This window comes from Xiphias gladius, chromosome 5 (assembly GCF_016859285.1).
Source record: "Xiphias gladius isolate SHS-SW01 ecotype Sanya breed wild chromosome 5, ASM1685928v1, whole genome shotgun sequence".
Classification (NCBI taxonomy): domain Eukaryota; kingdom Metazoa; phylum Chordata; class Actinopteri; order Istiophoriformes; family Xiphiidae; genus Xiphias; species Xiphias gladius.
Window position 1 is genome coordinate 16,818,319 of NC_053404.1, and position 17,674 is coordinate 16,835,992.

General features: G+C 42.2%; 2 protein-coding genes across 3 annotated transcripts; one reads left to right on the plus strand and one right to left on the minus strand.

Moving 5' to 3' along the window:
* Positions 1-904: 904 nt before the first annotated feature.
* On the plus strand, positions 905-6,566 carry abcf2b (ATP-binding cassette, sub-family F (GCN20), member 2b). Its single transcript, XM_040127653.1, has 15 exons — positions 905-1,036; positions 1,874-2,024; positions 2,168-2,380; positions 2,645-2,827; positions 2,981-3,152; positions 3,531-3,626; positions 3,727-3,829; positions 4,049-4,144; positions 4,501-4,620; positions 4,731-4,820; positions 4,916-5,026; positions 5,113-5,175; positions 5,406-5,534; positions 5,636-5,839; positions 5,960-6,566. The coding sequence occupies exons 2-15, from the start codon at positions 1,886-1,888 to the stop codon at positions 6,077-6,079; spliced, it is 1,839 nt and encodes a 612-aa protein (XP_039983587.1). The 5' UTR covers positions 905-1,036; positions 1,874-1,885; the 3' UTR covers positions 6,080-6,566.
* Positions 6,567-6,585: 19 nt separating this feature from the next.
* Positions 6,586-16,493, minus strand: si:ch73-173p19.1. 2 transcript variants are annotated; one of them, XM_040127651.1, is made up of 18 exons: positions 16,188-16,493; positions 16,052-16,090; positions 14,975-15,081; positions 14,713-14,852; positions 14,264-14,424; positions 13,943-14,101; positions 13,379-13,829; positions 12,318-12,422; positions 11,502-11,592; positions 10,694-10,917; positions 10,337-10,579; positions 10,134-10,232; positions 9,714-9,907; positions 9,394-9,568; positions 9,155-9,311; positions 8,868-9,021; positions 8,356-8,467; positions 6,586-8,239 (listed from the first exon to the last, which is right to left on the minus strand). In XM_040127651.1, the coding sequence occupies exons 2-18, from the start codon at positions 16,070-16,072 to the stop codon at positions 8,064-8,066; spliced, it is 2,769 nt and encodes a 922-aa protein (XP_039983585.1). In that variant the 5' UTR covers positions 16,073-16,090; positions 16,188-16,493; the 3' UTR covers positions 6,586-8,063. The 2 variants fall into 2 exon arrangements, with proteins under 2 accessions (XP_039983585.1, XP_039983584.1); XM_040127650.1 differs by having other exon boundaries at positions 16,052-16,493.
* Positions 16,494-17,674: the final 1,181 nt, after the last annotated feature.

Here is a 17,674-nt window from a genome sequence, read left to right on the forward strand (position 1 = left end):
CAATAAAAATGAAAGCAATTTAGGTCTTCAATCTAGATCTTAACATGGGTTACCGCTACGAAACCAGGACCACAGGACGGACATGAATGGATTACTGAACGGGCCTACCAGGGCACAGACCCAAGGACTGAAAATGTCAGGGGGCTCCTGGACTTGAGCCTCTGTATAAATGAGCCTTTCTTTTCCAAGGCTTTTTATGTCTGCTGAACATGTGTAACTTTTAATCAATCACTAGGAATTGTTTCTTTTAACCACATGGTTTCATGGGTAATACTGACTCAGTGCAAGTGCAATACTATTTAATTAGTTTGATTTAATTTGCTGATATAATTAAATTTATGGACATTGTCTCCTTTGCACATCTTGTTTTCATCTCTGATTGTTTTAATGTGTTTAATATGCTCTGCCACTTTACTGATCGGTGTTCCATAATTGAGGAATAATCCAGGGGGACTTGCTTAAGACAGATTTCAAGATGGGAGTCAAGAAAGCAGTTCTTATCTTATGTCCGTGCCCAGGGGCCCATTGTTTTCTAATCCATCCACGAAGATGGATGACTGAAGGAGGAGCCATCATAGTTGATCGTGTACATCAGTGGTGCAAATTTCTAAGAAATTTGAGATTGATCAAGTTTGTAGATCCAAGTGATAAGTAGTAAACCCCAGCCTTGTTTATTGTGATGTTAGAAAAGTGCATTTGGAAACCTTGTCACTACAGTTAAACCTCAGTAAGATTACCGTATATCCATCACACCACTGCCTTTCATTTCATTTTCAGGCTTATTAACCGGCAATATATTTAGTCCCACCCAATCATTACACTATTTTGCCCATTTGTGAATTAAATCTTCTATTAATTTAGGAATAAATTGACATTTCACAACAGTCCAGTGAGAAGGGGGTGGGTTCATGTACTCTGACCGCCCTTCTTGGCCATATATGGTCCGTCTGGCGGTTTAGCGAGCGGCTACATCCACCCGGCGAAAAGAGGACACGAGACGTCGGTGTGCTCCGGAGACCAGTAACACATTATCTAGGTAAGAGACATATTAACGGTGCCTGACAACTACGACTGAAATGGATAACATACACAGGCTACCTTGGAAAGAAATGTAGGCTTGAAAAACGTGATTTAGTGGCCGAATTAGCCGCCTTCAGATGTTGTCGTAGCTAATTGGGCCTTGCGTCAAGTTAGCTGTAGCGGCTCAGGCCTGTTAATTGTAGTTAGCTGCCGTTGTTAGTTTAGCCAGAAGGCTAACGCAGTCAACAGGCAGTTTTGTCAAAATTGATATGATTTGCCTCTCAAGTGTGACACTCCTGCTCAATCCTCTGACCATATTGTCTGAGTTTTGTCATCGACTGATCATTCTAAAGTGACAAATTTACCGTTGATTTTTAGCGGCATCGGCTACCGTTAGCTGCTAGCAGCAGGGCTATCAGGCTTTATAATGTGAAGAGCCCAACGTGCAAGCAGGTGGGACTGAACGGAAATAAAATGCGGACTTGGTTAGCATTACCACCACCACCATCGCAGCTCTTCAGGCTGTACAGTTAACCATGTTAGGCCTTCTTCTAATAACGCTAGTCCCTCCTTAAAATCACCTGCAAGTTGAAGTTACACCGGCACTTTTTGATGCTGCTTGAGTGTTCTCCTAACGCCACTTTCTGTAAGCGGTTACTCATTTTTATCCTGAAATATATCGTTAAAATTTGGATTGGTCAAATTGAATTTATCCCAAAACTGTGAAAAACTTGACTAACTGAAAATCTGTGTAAAGTAATGTTTTTCCTGACCTAATATTGTATTATATGAGAGTAGATAGTTGATCTGTGTGTCCTTTTTTTTCCCCGTCTTATTTTAAACTCTTGAATAGCCTTGCACAACCATGCCATCTGACTTGGCCAAGAAGAAGGCAGCAAAGAAGAAGGAGGCTGCCAAAGCCCGCCAGCGCACCAAGAAACCTGATGAGTTAAATGGGGAGAGTGAACAACCAGAGACCCAGCGTAATGGAGCAGAGAGCAATGGTGAGAGGAGGACTGATGTTTGAATAAACATTACCATTGTAGGTTTGGTTGATCTTAACCATCATTCCTGAGATACTCTCCATAAGTTCATATCTAGCTTGACAAGTGTGCAAAAATAGTTAAGAGGTTTTTGTTTTTGACAGGTATTGCCAGTTTAACTAAGGAGCTGGATGAGTTTGAGCTGCGGAAGACGGAGGCGCGGGCAGTGACAGGTGTTCTGGCATCACATCCCAACAGCACTGATGTCCACATTAGCAGCCTGTCACTCACCTTCCATGGGCAAGAGCTGTTAGCAGACACGAGCTTGGAGCTCAACTCAGGCAGACGCTATGGCCTCATCGGACTTAACGGCACAGGTAACTGGTTATTCCTGTCACCGGATGTTTCTCATTAGTAGTATCTCCATTCAGAGATGTGTTTTAGGTATTGAGAAGGCTACACAGTCTTCCCTGACATGCTGGAACCTTTACACACTTTAAGAACAGCACTTATCTTCACTATTCATCCACCACACTTACTTTAAGACATTATTACATGCTCATTTTTAGCAGTTCCCCAAAGTAGAAGTGGGATTTTTGATGTCACGTAACACAATTTTTTTTATTAAATTTATCTTTCAGGAAAATCCATGCTTTTGTCAGCCATCGGACATCGTGAGATTCCCATTCCAGAGCACATAGATATTTACCACTTGACCCGGGAGATGGCCCCCAGCGACAAGACGGCATTGCAGTGTGTTATGGAGGTTGATGAACAGAGGATTATGCTAGAGAAGGAGGCAGAGAGACTTGCCCATGAGGACTGTGAGCTATGTTATATACTATACAATAACAAACTAGAAACTTTTTTTTTTTTAACTACTTACATGTTTTTCAGTAGTCATGGAAAACTGTCTTACATATACTTTATGTAGCTGTATTGATTTGAAATTAATAGTAAATGTGTCTCATTCATAGCTGAGTGTGAGAAGCTGATGGAGCTGTATGAGCGTCTAGAGGAGCTGGATGCAGACAAGGCCGAGATGCGAGCCTCGCGGATCCTCCATGGTTTGGGCTTCAGCACTGCTATGCAGCAGAAGAAACTAAAGGACTTCAGTGGAGGATGGAGGATGCGTGTTGCTCTGGCCAGGTAAAGACAAAGGGGCTCAGTATTACACAATTCAGTGACAATGTGTATCAGTTACTTTGTGCCAAGTGCAGCTAAATGCTTACGGCAGAGCTGCTTCTTGCATCAACTTCATCTATTTCAGAATATTCAGGTGCTGTGAAATTAAGGCATTTCTAAGTGAAACTGTGGAATCTAACTCAAAAAGTATCACCCGTTGAAGAGATGTAGCCCATATTGGAATTTTTTTTTTTTTTTTTTTTTTTTGTTTAGTTAGCTCTAGAAACATGAGGATGAGAATATGAGTTAAATATATGAATTGAAGAGTTCTACATATAGACAGTTTCACAATGATGGTTTTTCTGTAAATTAAACTTTAATAAGTATTCATTATTTTTGCAGAGCCCTGTTTATCAAGCCCTTCATGCTGTTGCTGGATGAGCCCACTAACCACTTGGACCTGGATGCTTGTGTGTGGTTGGAAGAAGAGCTCAAGTCGTAAGATCAAACCGTAGTTCATTATTTAAAACTTCCAGTTATGCGCACATATCCTGTATGTGTGGAGTTGGGTATTAATCAATGTGATGGTTCTCGTCAGGTTCAAGCGAATCCTTGTGCTCATCTCACACTCTCAAGACTTCCTGAACGGTGTGTGCACCAACATCATCCACTTACATCAGAGAAAACTGAAATACTACACGGTAAGAACACTTGGATGAAACCACTGCTGGTATATTTTTAAAGCAAAATTAAGAATCACAGAAAACCGCCTTAACATCCCACGGAAGGTCTTAAAAGTATCTTGAATGGACATCTGTTATCTCATCACACTCAATAAGGAAACTGGGGGTTAGGCTGTTACTAATTGTGTCTGTACAACGGTGTGTGGGGTGACCATGCAAATCTATTTTTATTTTAAGGGTAACTATGACCAGTATGTGAAGACCAGAGAGGAACTAGAAGAGAACCAGATGAAGCGCTTCAACTGGGAACAGGACCAGATAGCACACATGAAGGTAAATGGGGGACACCATGTGGTGGAATGTTTATATTGCAAGTAATGGGGAGTTGTAAAAAATATTTTAATTTTAAATACCTGATTCATCAGAGAAAAAGAGCAGAAGTGCCACTTCACACACAAGCCATTATATTTAGTGTGGCTAATGTCTTGGGCAGTTATTTACTAACCAAATTGGTTGTGTGACAGGGTGTGGGCTACCACAAACTAAACAATTTCCTGGGGAAAACCCCAGAAGTGTTTGCTTTTGTTTTCTAAGCAGTCGCAGGCTTTAAAGCATGTTCCTACAAACAATCATTACGCTGGTGGTAGAATCAAGACTTGCACTCATTGTTCTGTTTAAATCTCCTCCAGAATTACATAGCCAGGTTTGGTCACGGCTCAGCAAAACTGGCACGACAGGCACAGAGCAAAGAGAAGACGCTGCAGAAGATGGTGGCGTCAGGCTTGACTGAAAGAGTTGTGAATGACAAGGTACTGTGATGTAGTGGGTTCCCGATTGGCTTGTAATAGTGGTTTGGAAACTTAGAGGACACACATACATGTACTGTCATGATACTGATGCATCCCTCTGTCTCCCACAGACTCTGTCATTTTATTTTCCTCCCTGTGGGAAGATTCCTCCTCCTGTTATCATGGTTCAGAACGTGAGCTTCAAGTACAGTGACAGCACAGTGAGTATATTGGATATTTCAGCATGGACAGGGCTTTGTACACTGAAATGTGGGTTTATTTCTCGGTGTCACTCATCTCTTCATGTTTCCTATAGCCGTACATATATAATAACCTGGAGTTTGGTATTGACTTGGATACACGAGTGGCTCTGGTGGGGCCAAATGGAGCAGGGAAATCCACACTGCTGAAGCTGCTGATGGGAGAGGTTGGTAAATTTATAGTTCCCCAGTGTCCTGCAACAATTTGCAGTTGTTTTCAGAGCATTAAAGTTTGATATTTTTCTCTTCATAGCTCCTACCCACCGACGGCATGATCCGTAAACATTCTCACGTCAAGATTGGCAGATATCACCAGGTAAAACACTGAGCCTATTGATGGCACTTTTTTTTTCTTTTTTTTTTTCTAAAACTTCATTTTAAAAAATTAACTCCCACGAGCATTACCCCTTAAACAACCAGACCAGCCAAACTTTACAGTGCACTATGGTTCCATCAGGTCAAATTTCACAGCATTGACAGACCTTTTTCTCAAGAAGTAGCTTGTACAGTAAAATTAAACATCCCCTATGTATGCTTATGTAACAGCACCTGACAGAGCAGCTGGAGCTGGACCTGTCTCCTCTGGAGTACATGATGAAGTGTTTCCCTGAGATCAAAGAAAAGGAGGAGATGAGGAAGATCATTGGTCGCTATGGCCTGACGGGAAAACAGCAGGTGGGAATGACAGATTATCTAGAGGATACTCAATGGGGGAAAATGCCAAATTTCTTCTTTTTGTCAGCAGCCTCTAAATTCACTCTTGACATGTCTTCCAGGTCAGTCCAATCCGGAACCTGTCAGATGGTCAGAAGTGCCGGGTGTGTTTTGCCTGGCTGGCCTGGCAGAACCCTCACATGTTGTTCCTTGATGAGCCCACCAATCACCTGGATATCGAGACTATTGACGCATTAGCAGAAGCCGTCAACGAGTTTGAGGGCGGCATGATGCTAGTTAGCCATGACTTCAGGCTAATTCAACAGGTACATATTATCATTTGATGAATACAACTAATATTTGGTTAGAAACAGCACTGTAAGCCTAAGGATTTAAGTTAACCTGTTTAGCTACCACCATTATAATCATCTTCTTCATTCTTCCAGGTGGCTCAGGAGATCTGGGTGTGTGAGAGTCAAACCATCACAAAGTGGAATAGGGACATCCTGGCATATAAGGAGCACTTGAAATCAAAGATTGAGAAGCAGCAAGCGCATGACATCTAAAACTTCACATTCTGAGCCACTCCTTTATCTTTGCATCATGCATTTGACCTGCAAACTCCTGAAGGGATTAGCTGGGTTTGCTTTACAGGAGTTGTCCTAACAAGAACCGAAACAATCCCTTATGCATCTTATTGGACACATCTCTTCTACATGTCGTACTGTATTTCCATCTTGGTTTGACAGTGCTGCACCGTGCTGAACCCAACCCAGTCCCTTCTCCCCTTTCACCTCAGGCTGCACTCTGATTGGCTGATTCACCCGAAGCATCTCAGTGCATTTTGGAATGCATTCCATTGTGCTGTCTTCATAGAAAAGTTTTATTTTTCCAAATGTTCTGTTTTATCCCAACATGTATGCAGCAGCTTTTAGGTCATATTTTATGATATTTAAAAGTTGACTTTTTTCGTGTAAAAGCAGTTCTGCCTTATTTAACAATGGAATGCAATAAAGGTTTGTCTGAATAAACAGAACATTAAAAACAGTTTAATTAGATTGAGAAGACTTTATTTTTCATTTTAAACAAAATGAATACCTTGCTTGTCTCCACAAATGAAAAGCCTTCAGGGAAAATAAACTATTTTAAATCTCTGTAAACAAGAGGACAAAAGAAGTGATAAGAAGTTGCTTTGGATTCTGACTTGAGCCCCATGGCTGCATAGATCCTACCTCATATTACGGTCACTACACTGTGTATGCTGCTCACCCAGTTGTCCTGGTTACTGAGAATGGCTAGGCTGTCCAAAAATAGACAGTTATTGGCAAACTAACAATAATAAAAGTAGTTAATCTTAAAGCCATTTACAAAACATCAACTGAGGCCAATGCATCTCCAGGATGCAGTTAAGAAATTATTAATATTCAGCAAGCCACCTGTCACCTAACATCCATACAGGTGCAATTCCAAAAGTAATAAAGTCATAATGAATTCTTAAGTCTGCCATATTTTTCTAGAGCCCCTTACAAAAGCTGTGTTCAGGAAAAACTGGAATGGAAATGTGGTGTTGGGAATTCGTGTTAAATGGGAAACACGCATCCAAAGCTTTTTGGTGAATCTAAAGCCACTCATAAGCTGACAGCTGCCAAACATCTTTTGCCTTTCTTCCACAGAGCCTATTGTATTACGGTGTTTAACTCTAGATTTTTATCATCAGTAGGCCATCACCATTATCAAAGTTCTGTAACTCAAGCATCAATATAGGTATGAGCTTCCAAAACCAAGTACTGGTCAAGCTATAGTTTAGATCTTGGACAGCTGATGTCAGTGTACCATCACAATGCCATCAAATATTCAAGCTAACAACTGTCTTCCCAGCTGGCAATTCATTCTTCTGGTAAATACAATATGAAATGAATACAGCTCAAAATCCAATGTTAATTCCATAATTAAGTGGCAGAACCATGATTGGAAGACATTATCTGCCTTCACATCGCTCCAAAACATCAACAACCATATTTGGTTGGATTGACAATTTGTTAATTAGGCTGTCATTTACTATGTAGACAAATCAGTCTATCAGTCAGTACAGTCTTTAAATACATGCTGTGTTATATGTTACATTTCCAACATAAAGTATATTTCTGCCAGTCCCCTCAAAAAGTGCCAACCAGGAGAAACAGAGTTATCTCCAACCTATAAAGCTGCACATAAAGCTTTAAAGCTATGAAGTTTGTCAAGTAAACTTTTCCAGAGACAAAGGGCTGCAGTATATGCAAGTAAATACTGACTGATTAGTTATATGTAAACATTGAAAACAGCCTAATTGTTTAATACAAGGCTCCCGTTTAAGGTTTCAACTTAGTGTGCGTGATTGACAGATTAGTGGCACTACCTGCAGTTGAAATGGTGTAAGTCGAAAGAGTGTTTCGGTTTTGCTGTTTCCAGGCGATCCTGGTGGCAGCATGTTTCAGGGGCTAAGAGAGGACACCAGCAGTCAGAGGCGCTCTCGGGTACAATAATGCGTGGACCAGCTGAAGGTATTGATGCTCACTGGGCCTCCCACTCCTCATCTGACACCTCGTCAGGGGGTACGGCACGAGTATTGCTGGCCCGGATGCTGCTGATGTTGGTGAAAGAGAGGAGGCTCGCAATGCCCATCAGACTCACACCGGTGCCGTCCAGGTTCACCTGAGCCAGACGCACGTGTTTCAGAAACTTCAGACCTGAGGAAAATACATAAACACACACTGACATTTGTGCAAGCGAGCAAAAAATTCACACGTCTGTCGAGGTCGAATAAGATCAAGAAAAGGCCAGTGGGTGCAGTGTGTGATCTTACCGTGGTCTGTGATCCGTGTGCGGCTGAGATTAAGTTTAACAAGCTGATTGCAATGGATCAAACCTCTCCTCACTACTGTGTCTCCCACCTGAGTGCTGGCTAACCCCAACACCTGAAAAATGCAGAAAAACACAATATCATGCAAAAAAATAACCTAATTTTTTACCAATACCTTTTATTACCGATACAGGCAAATGTTGGGTAAAGAAAATAAGTCGGAAAAAAGAGAAGGGTGGACGTGTGATCACAGGTTCGAGCCAAGGGTCAACCTTTGATTTTGAAAGCTGGTGGTAGGGGGAATTCTAGTATGTCAAGTAACGGCTGTTAGCTCTGTAATGACCCCTGACCCCTTAGGCGCATTAAAAGCCTAATATGACCAGGGTAACCCTAGGATAAATTAAAAACCAGTGTTAAATGTGATACCCAATGAGTTAAACCAAAGAAATCATCACATAAGGGTTCAAATTAAGCCCATGCTCAGTCAAACAGACAGATTCCACCAGTGAATTCACCTGGAGGTGTGGCAAACAGACGATGAGTTCAGCCACTCCTCGGCTAGTGACTGCCGTACGGTCCAGACACAGCTCCTGCAGCTCCTGCAGGCCGCGCAGAGAGGGAAGCCCTGCATCTGTTACCTGAGTGTTGCTGAGTGACAGCTTCTTCAACCTACACAGAATAAACACGATATTCTTGTCAACATTTCTGTTGTAATCGTACTAAAACGAATGTTTGGATGTAATACGTAAGGCAGAACAGTATTGTAAAGTACAGTACACCCGTTAAAAAGTATGGGAATGACCTAGTCATGGTGGAGAGCTGTTTGACTCCCTGGTCTGTAACTTGTGTGTAGTCCGTCAAATCCAGCTCTGAGAGCAGAGACAGATCAGAGAGGTATGACAACCCACTGTCATTCACAGAATGGCGTCCAGGGAGGGTGAGGTGAGTCAACTTTAGACCTGGGAGGAAATACAACACAGACTTGGGGCATTTTGTTTCACTTTGTATATTCTGTATATATGCTCCTTCCCAGTTATGGACCTGAGATGATCTGCAGGGCGTGATTGCCATCAGCGACAGGAATTCCTGCCAAACTGAGGGAAGACAGGGCAGGGAGGGTGGCGAGGTACTTCAGTGACACCTCTGTCACGCCTGTCCCGTCCAGGTTGAGAGTCTGCAGGCTGGGCAGCTCTGCCAAAGCTGAGATATCCTCAACCTGTGAAAATAACACACACCAAGACCAGGAAATGTAATGAGAGAACAGTACACTAATGACAAAGTCAATATGAGCTGTTATGTAAGCTAAACACAACACGGAGACATTAATTGTGGCATGGACTGTGCCAGTAGGGCTGAAGTACCTTAGTCTGCTTGATGCTGAGAAGTCGCAGCTGTGGCACGGCGGTGGGAAGGACTACCAACGTAGCTTCTGTCACTGCTGTCTGGTTCAGGCTGAGCTGAGAGAGGCAGGACGGAGCTGACTGGAGATATAGCACCATTCCAGCATCGGTCACTTTGGTCTGGTCCAGGGACAGGAAACACAGACTCTTCAAACCTTGAAGACACAGGAAGAAGGAAAATACTTTGATATGTGAGAAAATCATAAAGGCAAAACCCTATTTAACAATAAATACAAGTACTTAACATAGAGCAGCTTATGTTGGGATCTGGCATTCTTGCAAGGTATTGTAATTGCCAGTAAAGTGGTGTTACATAATGTGTTATCCCCATGTAATAACAGTCTGAGCCTCGTTCACAAGATGGTTTGCAGGAAACCCTACCTCTGATATGCTGCAAACAGGAGTCAGTCAGTTTGCTGCAGGAAGCCAGGTTGAGGTACTGGAGTCTGACCAGGCTGGACAGGATCGACAGACCAGAGTCTAGACGGAAAAAGTTTAGCAGATTAAAGTGAAACAGCACAGACATTGACCAAGCTCGTTGCAAAAGTTTATAAAAGAAACAGTCCTAGGAAAAAACTTCATACCAGTGATGAGAGGTGAGTTGACCAGACTCAGATGTTTCAGCGCTGTAAATCCTCTTAACTGCCGCAGGAGCTCGTTGGTGGAGTAAGGGTAGCAGTTAAGAACAAACTTCTGCAATGGGCAGCCAAAGAAGAGCTCCAGGGTGCGTGGACGAAGGAGCCTTTCACGGGACATGTGGTTGAGCAGAAGCTCTGCTAGCTCCGGGGTCAGGCATGCCAGACTGCTGCTGTACTGCATACTTGGAGCTGACCGAGTAGAGACAGAGCCGAGAAAGACCACAGTGAGTCAACAAAGCAACGAGCCGCATTTTCTGGAAAAACGGTGAGTCTTACAACTGGATATTCTAAGTGGTCTCTCACCAGTCATGAGGTGCACAGTTGCACGGGTAGCCAAGGCACATAGGGGTGGCACGCTAGGTGTCCTGAAGGGTCTTTTAGGTGGTGATGGCTGTCCCTGGGAGGCACGGGGGTCTTCTTGCTGTGCAGCTCTTTGAAGACGCTCCACTGCAGCCAGGCCTGCAGCCTCCGGCGCCACCCGACCCCCTGCATCCTCAGGCTCAGCTGGGTCTTCTGCTGGACCCTCCCTGAAACACACACACACACAACTGTCTTTCACACATATACTGCATTTTAATATAAACATAAAATATTTCACGGTCGAATTATGTGAGTACAGCCACGTATACTGCACTCTAAAATTTTTTGTTTGGCCAGTATTTCAATTTATGACCACATACCTGCTAAACTAATGACATTCTCATCAGCCTCAGCTGTGCTTCATCAAATATCAGCCTTTTAACAAACTAAACTAAGATGGCGAACAAGGTAAACACTTGTTTAGCATCAACATGTCAGCATACTGACATTAGTGTTTAGATCAAAACATCACTGTGCCTAGATACAGCCTCACAGAGCCGGTAGCATGGTTGTAGACTGTCAGTCTTGTTATGGAATTCGTTGGACTAACATTACAACCCTTTATTTTCCACCAGAGTTGAATTTTGTCAGGGCCACACCCCTGGTGCAGTAGTGCTTTTAGGAGGATACATTACAACTAGCTGCAACACAATTTAAAATCTGTCCTAGTATATATTTTTTAATTTAACTGTATTCCATAAATCATTAAAATTCTTACATTACATTAGTGCCACTCTGTCTAGACACCCACCTGAGTCGATTGCCTTGCTCTGGCCAGTGGTGTCTAGGCTCAAATCCTCCTCGAAACCTGTTCTCAGGAAAGAAAGGCAGCCTTGGCATTCCTGTGAAAATCACACAAGTGACAACTGTAATTCATAAGGATATTTTAATACCACCAACCATAAACTAAAAAGAGTCGGTGACATTAAAATTAGCCCAATAAGTCCATGCAAGTCACAAGCCTGTTAGTATAAAATCCCACGAGCCATTTTACTGTCTTTGCAGTAAAAAAATTGCAATTTTAAATCCCATACCTCTAATCAGCATCTTTTGTTCTGGATCTCTGATTCTCTTATGACTAGCTTCGACTGTGAATAAGCTATTTTCACTCTTTTTCACAACCACATGCTCTCAAAGTGCGAATATGATTGGCTGTCCGGCGGTGAGCTTTTAGCGAACTCAGTTCTCACTGGTGGGACTCAGCAGTTCTGACCCTGTGTACTGTATGTTTGACATAAAGGGGCATTCACCTACAATTTTCCTAATCCTAATCTTTCTTACATATGACCTACATTACTAGGGCAGTCAGTCTAATGTTCTGTACATTGGGAAACTAATGCAATGTACAGTATGAAACTGAATGAAAGTTACTCCACGAGCTGGAAGTGAGGAGCCAGGATCATCTCTTTCTGACATGAGAGAACAAAAAGTTCTATGTGGATGAAAAAAATTGGAAACACATGGAAACATGAAGAGGGGAGGAGAAAGGGGAGGAAAAAAAAAAGCACAATGTAGGTCAAGGGAGGGATGAAGTGGCCGCAACAACCCCAGACAAACGGAGCAGTACCGTTAAGCATGTGAGGTGGTTCTTCTTCTCCTTCTTGTTCCTCCTCATCTTCCTCTATGCCAGCAGCTTCCTCGGCATTACCAGGAACCAACCTCTGACCTCGCCCTGTTGAGCACCAGATATGTCATCCAGTGACTAAACAGCTATCTAAATAATGTGTAAGTAATAATCCACTTTCTTGTTTGTTGAAGTAATTGAGCAGATAGTGCAAACTGGGAAGAGCTATAATGTTCCAGAAGAAAGAGTCACCTAAGGTTGTGCTAATAAACAATGTTGGGTGACTCAAAGTAAGAGCACTTCTATGGCCTGGAGGGTAATTAAACCCTCCCAGTTGAATCATCAGTACAAAGATTGAACAACAGCCTAAGAAAATATGTGTTCTTTGGTAAAAAGTCAAAAGGTACAAGCCTGTTTGCATTACAACGTATGGCGAGAAGTTAAGTACAACTCCCAATTGGCAAGAAACATTCAATCATTGAGTTTAAAATTCAGGGAATTTTACTCGCTAATTGCGATTGGAAGCCAAACTATATATTTATGAGGAAAACTGAAAACACAATCTGCATCTGGAATTAATTCACTGTCAGAATATGGGTCAATTTTGGAAGAATTCAGCAACTATGGCACCATGTTTTGTTCCCGACGCAACAGTGAAGCGTGTTGAATTTGCTACTGCTCTGATTCACTGCAAAGGTGGCGGAGGTATTGTAGTATTTAGAGACATTAAATAATTAAAATGGCTGGTCATAACTTAAGCTTATAGAATCATTACATTGTCTGGGAAACTTTGATGTTTCTATGTTAAATAATATTGAGGATTTAATTAGAAGAAAAATATGAAAAATACTTCCAGAACCAGCAGGTCCTCCACTTTCTGTTTTTCTACATGACTAATACACAACAAAGAAGCTTTGATGAAAAAAAAAACATTTGTGAGGCACAACAGAAAATCTGATTGTAAATTTTAATATCCAAGGCGTTTTTTTTTGTTTGTTTGTTTTTTAAAAACAAAAATTAAACTGAAATTAAAAAAATTAATTTTTTAAAAATGTCTTACTTACCCCAGAAGTGAGACGGCCCAGACAGTGAAGGAGCAACTCCGGGGATCCCCGCATAATTCGCTGCCTCTTCCCACAGCTGGTTGGGTAGTGGAGGGGGTAGAAAAGGGTCCTGTCCCCCTGCCCCCTCCTGGACAGGGATATGAGGCTGAGGAGGCAAAGCACATGGAGATGTCTCATTGTTTCCTGCTAGTGATGGATCTGCAGGACTCGGTGGATCCTGAGGTGTTTCTGGAGGAGTGGTCTGAATGCACAGTGCAGCGTTGGGTGTGAGGCCAAGAGAGCGCAGTGAGCAAGCAAGCTCTGCCTCCCCAAAGCGTTTCCGAGGGAAACCCTGAAGGAGAGAAAAGGAGGGTAGGGAGGGGTGACGGCCGGTGATGTGCTCCATGACGCTGCGCAGAGGGGCATCAGCTGGGAAGCGTTCACGTATTGACTCACCAGATGGCAACCGAATCTGCAGCAAAACACAAAAAAATTAGTTTTAAACAACTACAATTCTTTAATTTGACTGTTTATAATTCTCAAGCACGCAATCAGAACAAAAGAAAAGGTTTTTCATAGCCTCACCATGAGGACGCAGTTGTTGTCAACATTTGTCTGAATCTTTCCCCCAAGCTTCTGCCCTTGGCCACTGGGAGGAGACGTCTCTGTGGCAGCGCTGGTCTGGATCTTCTCCTGCAAGCTCCTCCGATCCTCGGCTATCCGCTTTAACACCAATTCGCGCTCCTGTCAGTACAAAACACATAAGACGAGATGTTCTCTTCTCAGATTAGGAATCAGACACTTGGCTTAAAAGATGCTGTTCTCCATGCAATGACAAACAAATTGCCAGTCCAGCTGAGTTAGCACTGTTTGGTACCAGAGGTCCTTCTTTTCACTTCTGCTGACCTGTTTCTTTTGTCTTCTCTCAGCTCTGGCTTCCTGAGCGACACGTTGTCTTTCTTGCTCTTCAAAGTCACTCTTGTCTTGTTTGATGCGCGACTCAACTGGTAGTGGTTCGGGGGACAGGGTGCAGGATTGTGACGGTCTCAGCACCAATGAAGGGCAAACTGTTAAAGTCAGAGACAGTCTAATGAGATAAGTTTGCATACTAAACCAATCCCTTTCTTTTGGCCACTTTCAATAGTCCATTGATATGATAGCAAAGTTATATTTATAGGATATTACAATTATGGAATATACTGACATATCACACTATATTTAAAAGCAAACAGTCTTTACAAGGCTAAATAACTACAAAGCATTTCCTTAACCGAACTCCAGATCTTGTCCGATTGATGCACTGAAATAAGCAAACAACTCTGATACTGTATAGTCAAAACTTCTTGGTGCCATACCTCTACTTTCAGTGGGAGATGTATGTGACTCTGAAGTGCTTGCTGCCTCTTTGGGTGGGTTGAAAGCAGAAAATGCTGTTTCAACTGGCTGTGATGACTGCTTGACCAACCTGTGCCTTGGATACTGACCCTGTAAGAGCCTATTAACATATGATAGAGGGACACAGCATTTACTGAAGGGTGTTGTCTTTTGGAAATGAAAAGGACGTTACTGAACGGTAATAGCCACATGGAACTGAGAGAAAGTGCTGGATCAACTCACCACTCAGCTGCCTCTGGCACAGAAAAGTGCCCTGCCTGCACGGCCGCCTGGATCTGTTCCTCTGTGAAACCCATCTCACTGAGGACGAGGAATAACTCCCCAATTGTCTGCAAAACAAAATTAAACACAGACCACTGAGCAGCTCTCTAAAAAAAAAAAAAAAAACACAAAACAAAAAAAACCCTGTAAACAATGGTTGACCAAACTACCTTTGTGGCTGTTTCCCCCTAATCAGTGATTGCAAAAACAAAGGCTTACTGCAGTACAGTTTATGTGGCTCATAATGTCTTCATTACTTCAATAACATTCAAAGGGACTTTTTCAGTATAGCCTAACGACTAAGCTTTCTTTAGGGTTACCTTAGGTTTTCAACTGTTTAATGGTAATTAAGAATTTTACAGCTGTCTATCTACTACTGCATTTATATAACTATTTAAATTTGCTGTTGCTGTTATTCAATATGTTACTATTATTTTATGAGGTAGCTCTGCTTTGATTAATGTCTGACAACTGTGAGTAAACTGGGTTTTTATAATAGACATTTTAAAATTATTAATAACAATGTTAATTTATAACTGCTTTACAATAGACGTTGGTGAGAACATTTAGTTGTTGCCTTTAGCCTTAACTCATGTGAATATTATCGCCCAATAACCATTAGCTGTGTTTTAGCGTGGACTACAGCTTGATATATTTATTTCTTTTTGTTCGTCCTTCAGTAAACACCACTGGGGCTGACCTGCAGCTTCGCCTTTAAACTCTCCAATTCTAAGTTAATGTGGGTTCATGAAGTTTTCAGTAGCTGGTTAGCCCGTGTCAGGGTAAATACATTAATTCGCAGTAATGTCAGCGATTTTTAACTAAACAAAAAAAGATAACAGGCTGACCTACAGCTAACGCCGGGTATGTTGTTGTGTCTTTGGTACAGTGAGAGCTGTCAGCAAACAATATTAGCATGACGGCTAACAGTTAGCTGAGGGAAAACGATGGCGAGGCTAAAGCGAAAGCAGCTAGCAAGCTAATGTTTTTGTGCAGTACAGGGTCATGCCAAAGGCAGGTAGGTAATTTGCATCTTACCAGAGACGCGGCCGAACTCATACCGTTGTTTCAGCTTTACTGTAGAAAAAAACAAAGTGAAAGTGATGTTATTTAACTACTTTGATGACTTCCTGGATGGTTCTGCAGCGCAGCCTGCTATGCTAGCCACACTGACCTCTCCCCCTTGGACTTGAAGATTGACGGATTATCAACAATGAACCAGCCTATAAACACTGCGGAGAGCCCAGACTTTCTACACTGAGGCAGCGTTGCACAAATCGGATCTGCTTCTCAATGACAGACAGGCCCCAACCCCAACCCCAACCCCAACCGCTGCCTTGCCAATAACCTTAATCATCTATGACCAAACACATCCATGTAAACTGTGGCAACTGCCTTTGTTTTCGCACAGTTTAGCAGTAAATACTGCCTGACACACTAATCCGAGGGTGAGAGTGAAAGCCAAAGGGAAACCTTTCCAAACTTTAGGCAGATTATTTCAAAATTAAACCACAGAGAAAGAAAGAAAGAAAGAAAGAAGGAAAGAAAAGGAACGACTGTGTTGATTATCATATTTAATAAATATAACTTCTGGCTTCAGTAGCAGTACGCTACCAATAGGGGTCAGTCTTAGTGCATACTGATGTGACCTTTTGCATTATGCATGCTGCAAAGGACTGGATTAGCAAAATATAAAACTTTATTGGCCCAGCCAACTTTGGCAGCCTACAGTACCGTGCAAAAGTTCTAGGAACTAACAGTAAGGTGAGGTTACTTTCAAAAAGAATGCCATGAAGAGTTTTTCTTTATTAACTGACTTCATACAAAGTGCAAAAAAACAGACAAAAACTAAATCGATATTTGTTGTGACCACCCTTTGCCTTTAAAACAGCACCAGTTCCTGGCAAGTAGGTTGTTCCAAGCATCCGGGAGAACTTGCCACAGTTCTTCTGTGGATTTAGGCTGTCTCAGTGTCTTCTGTCTCTTCATGTGATCCCAGGCTGACTCCACGATGTTGAGATCTGGGCTCTGCGGAGGCCAGACGATCTGCTGCAGGACTCCTTGTTCTTCTTGTCGCTGTAGATAATTCTTTATGACGTTGGCTGTATGTTTTGGATCGTTGTCATGCGTCAGAATGAATTTGGGACCAATCAGAAGCCTCCCTGATGGCACTGCATGATGGATAAGAAACTAATTATCAAAGATGCCTAAAACCTTTGCACAGTACTGCACATACACATGTAAAACTGGGTGGATGGTTTATATAAGCAACCGAGAAAAGATCACTTCCTCATAAAATGGAAGATTCTACGTGTATCATCATGATTCCATCTGTCAAAATGGGAAATTTGTTATAGTATATTTTAAATTTCTACTGAAAGAACCTGGTAAATCCTTTTGCAATGCTGTTACACAAATAGTCATTGCAAGCATAGTAGGTGATACCATGAGTAATAAAAAATGCAAAAAATGTATCCCATTAGCAGTCCAAGAGTCGCTGGAATGATTTACTGGGTATTGGTTTCACCCGTGCTTTTCCTGCTATGACAAGTCAAAATATCTGTACGGTTTTTCTATGCTAGATCATTACGCAGTCCCAGATTTGGTGTGTGTGTGGCAATATTGGCGTAAGTTGCGGTGGGGACCTAAAAGCAGGACACA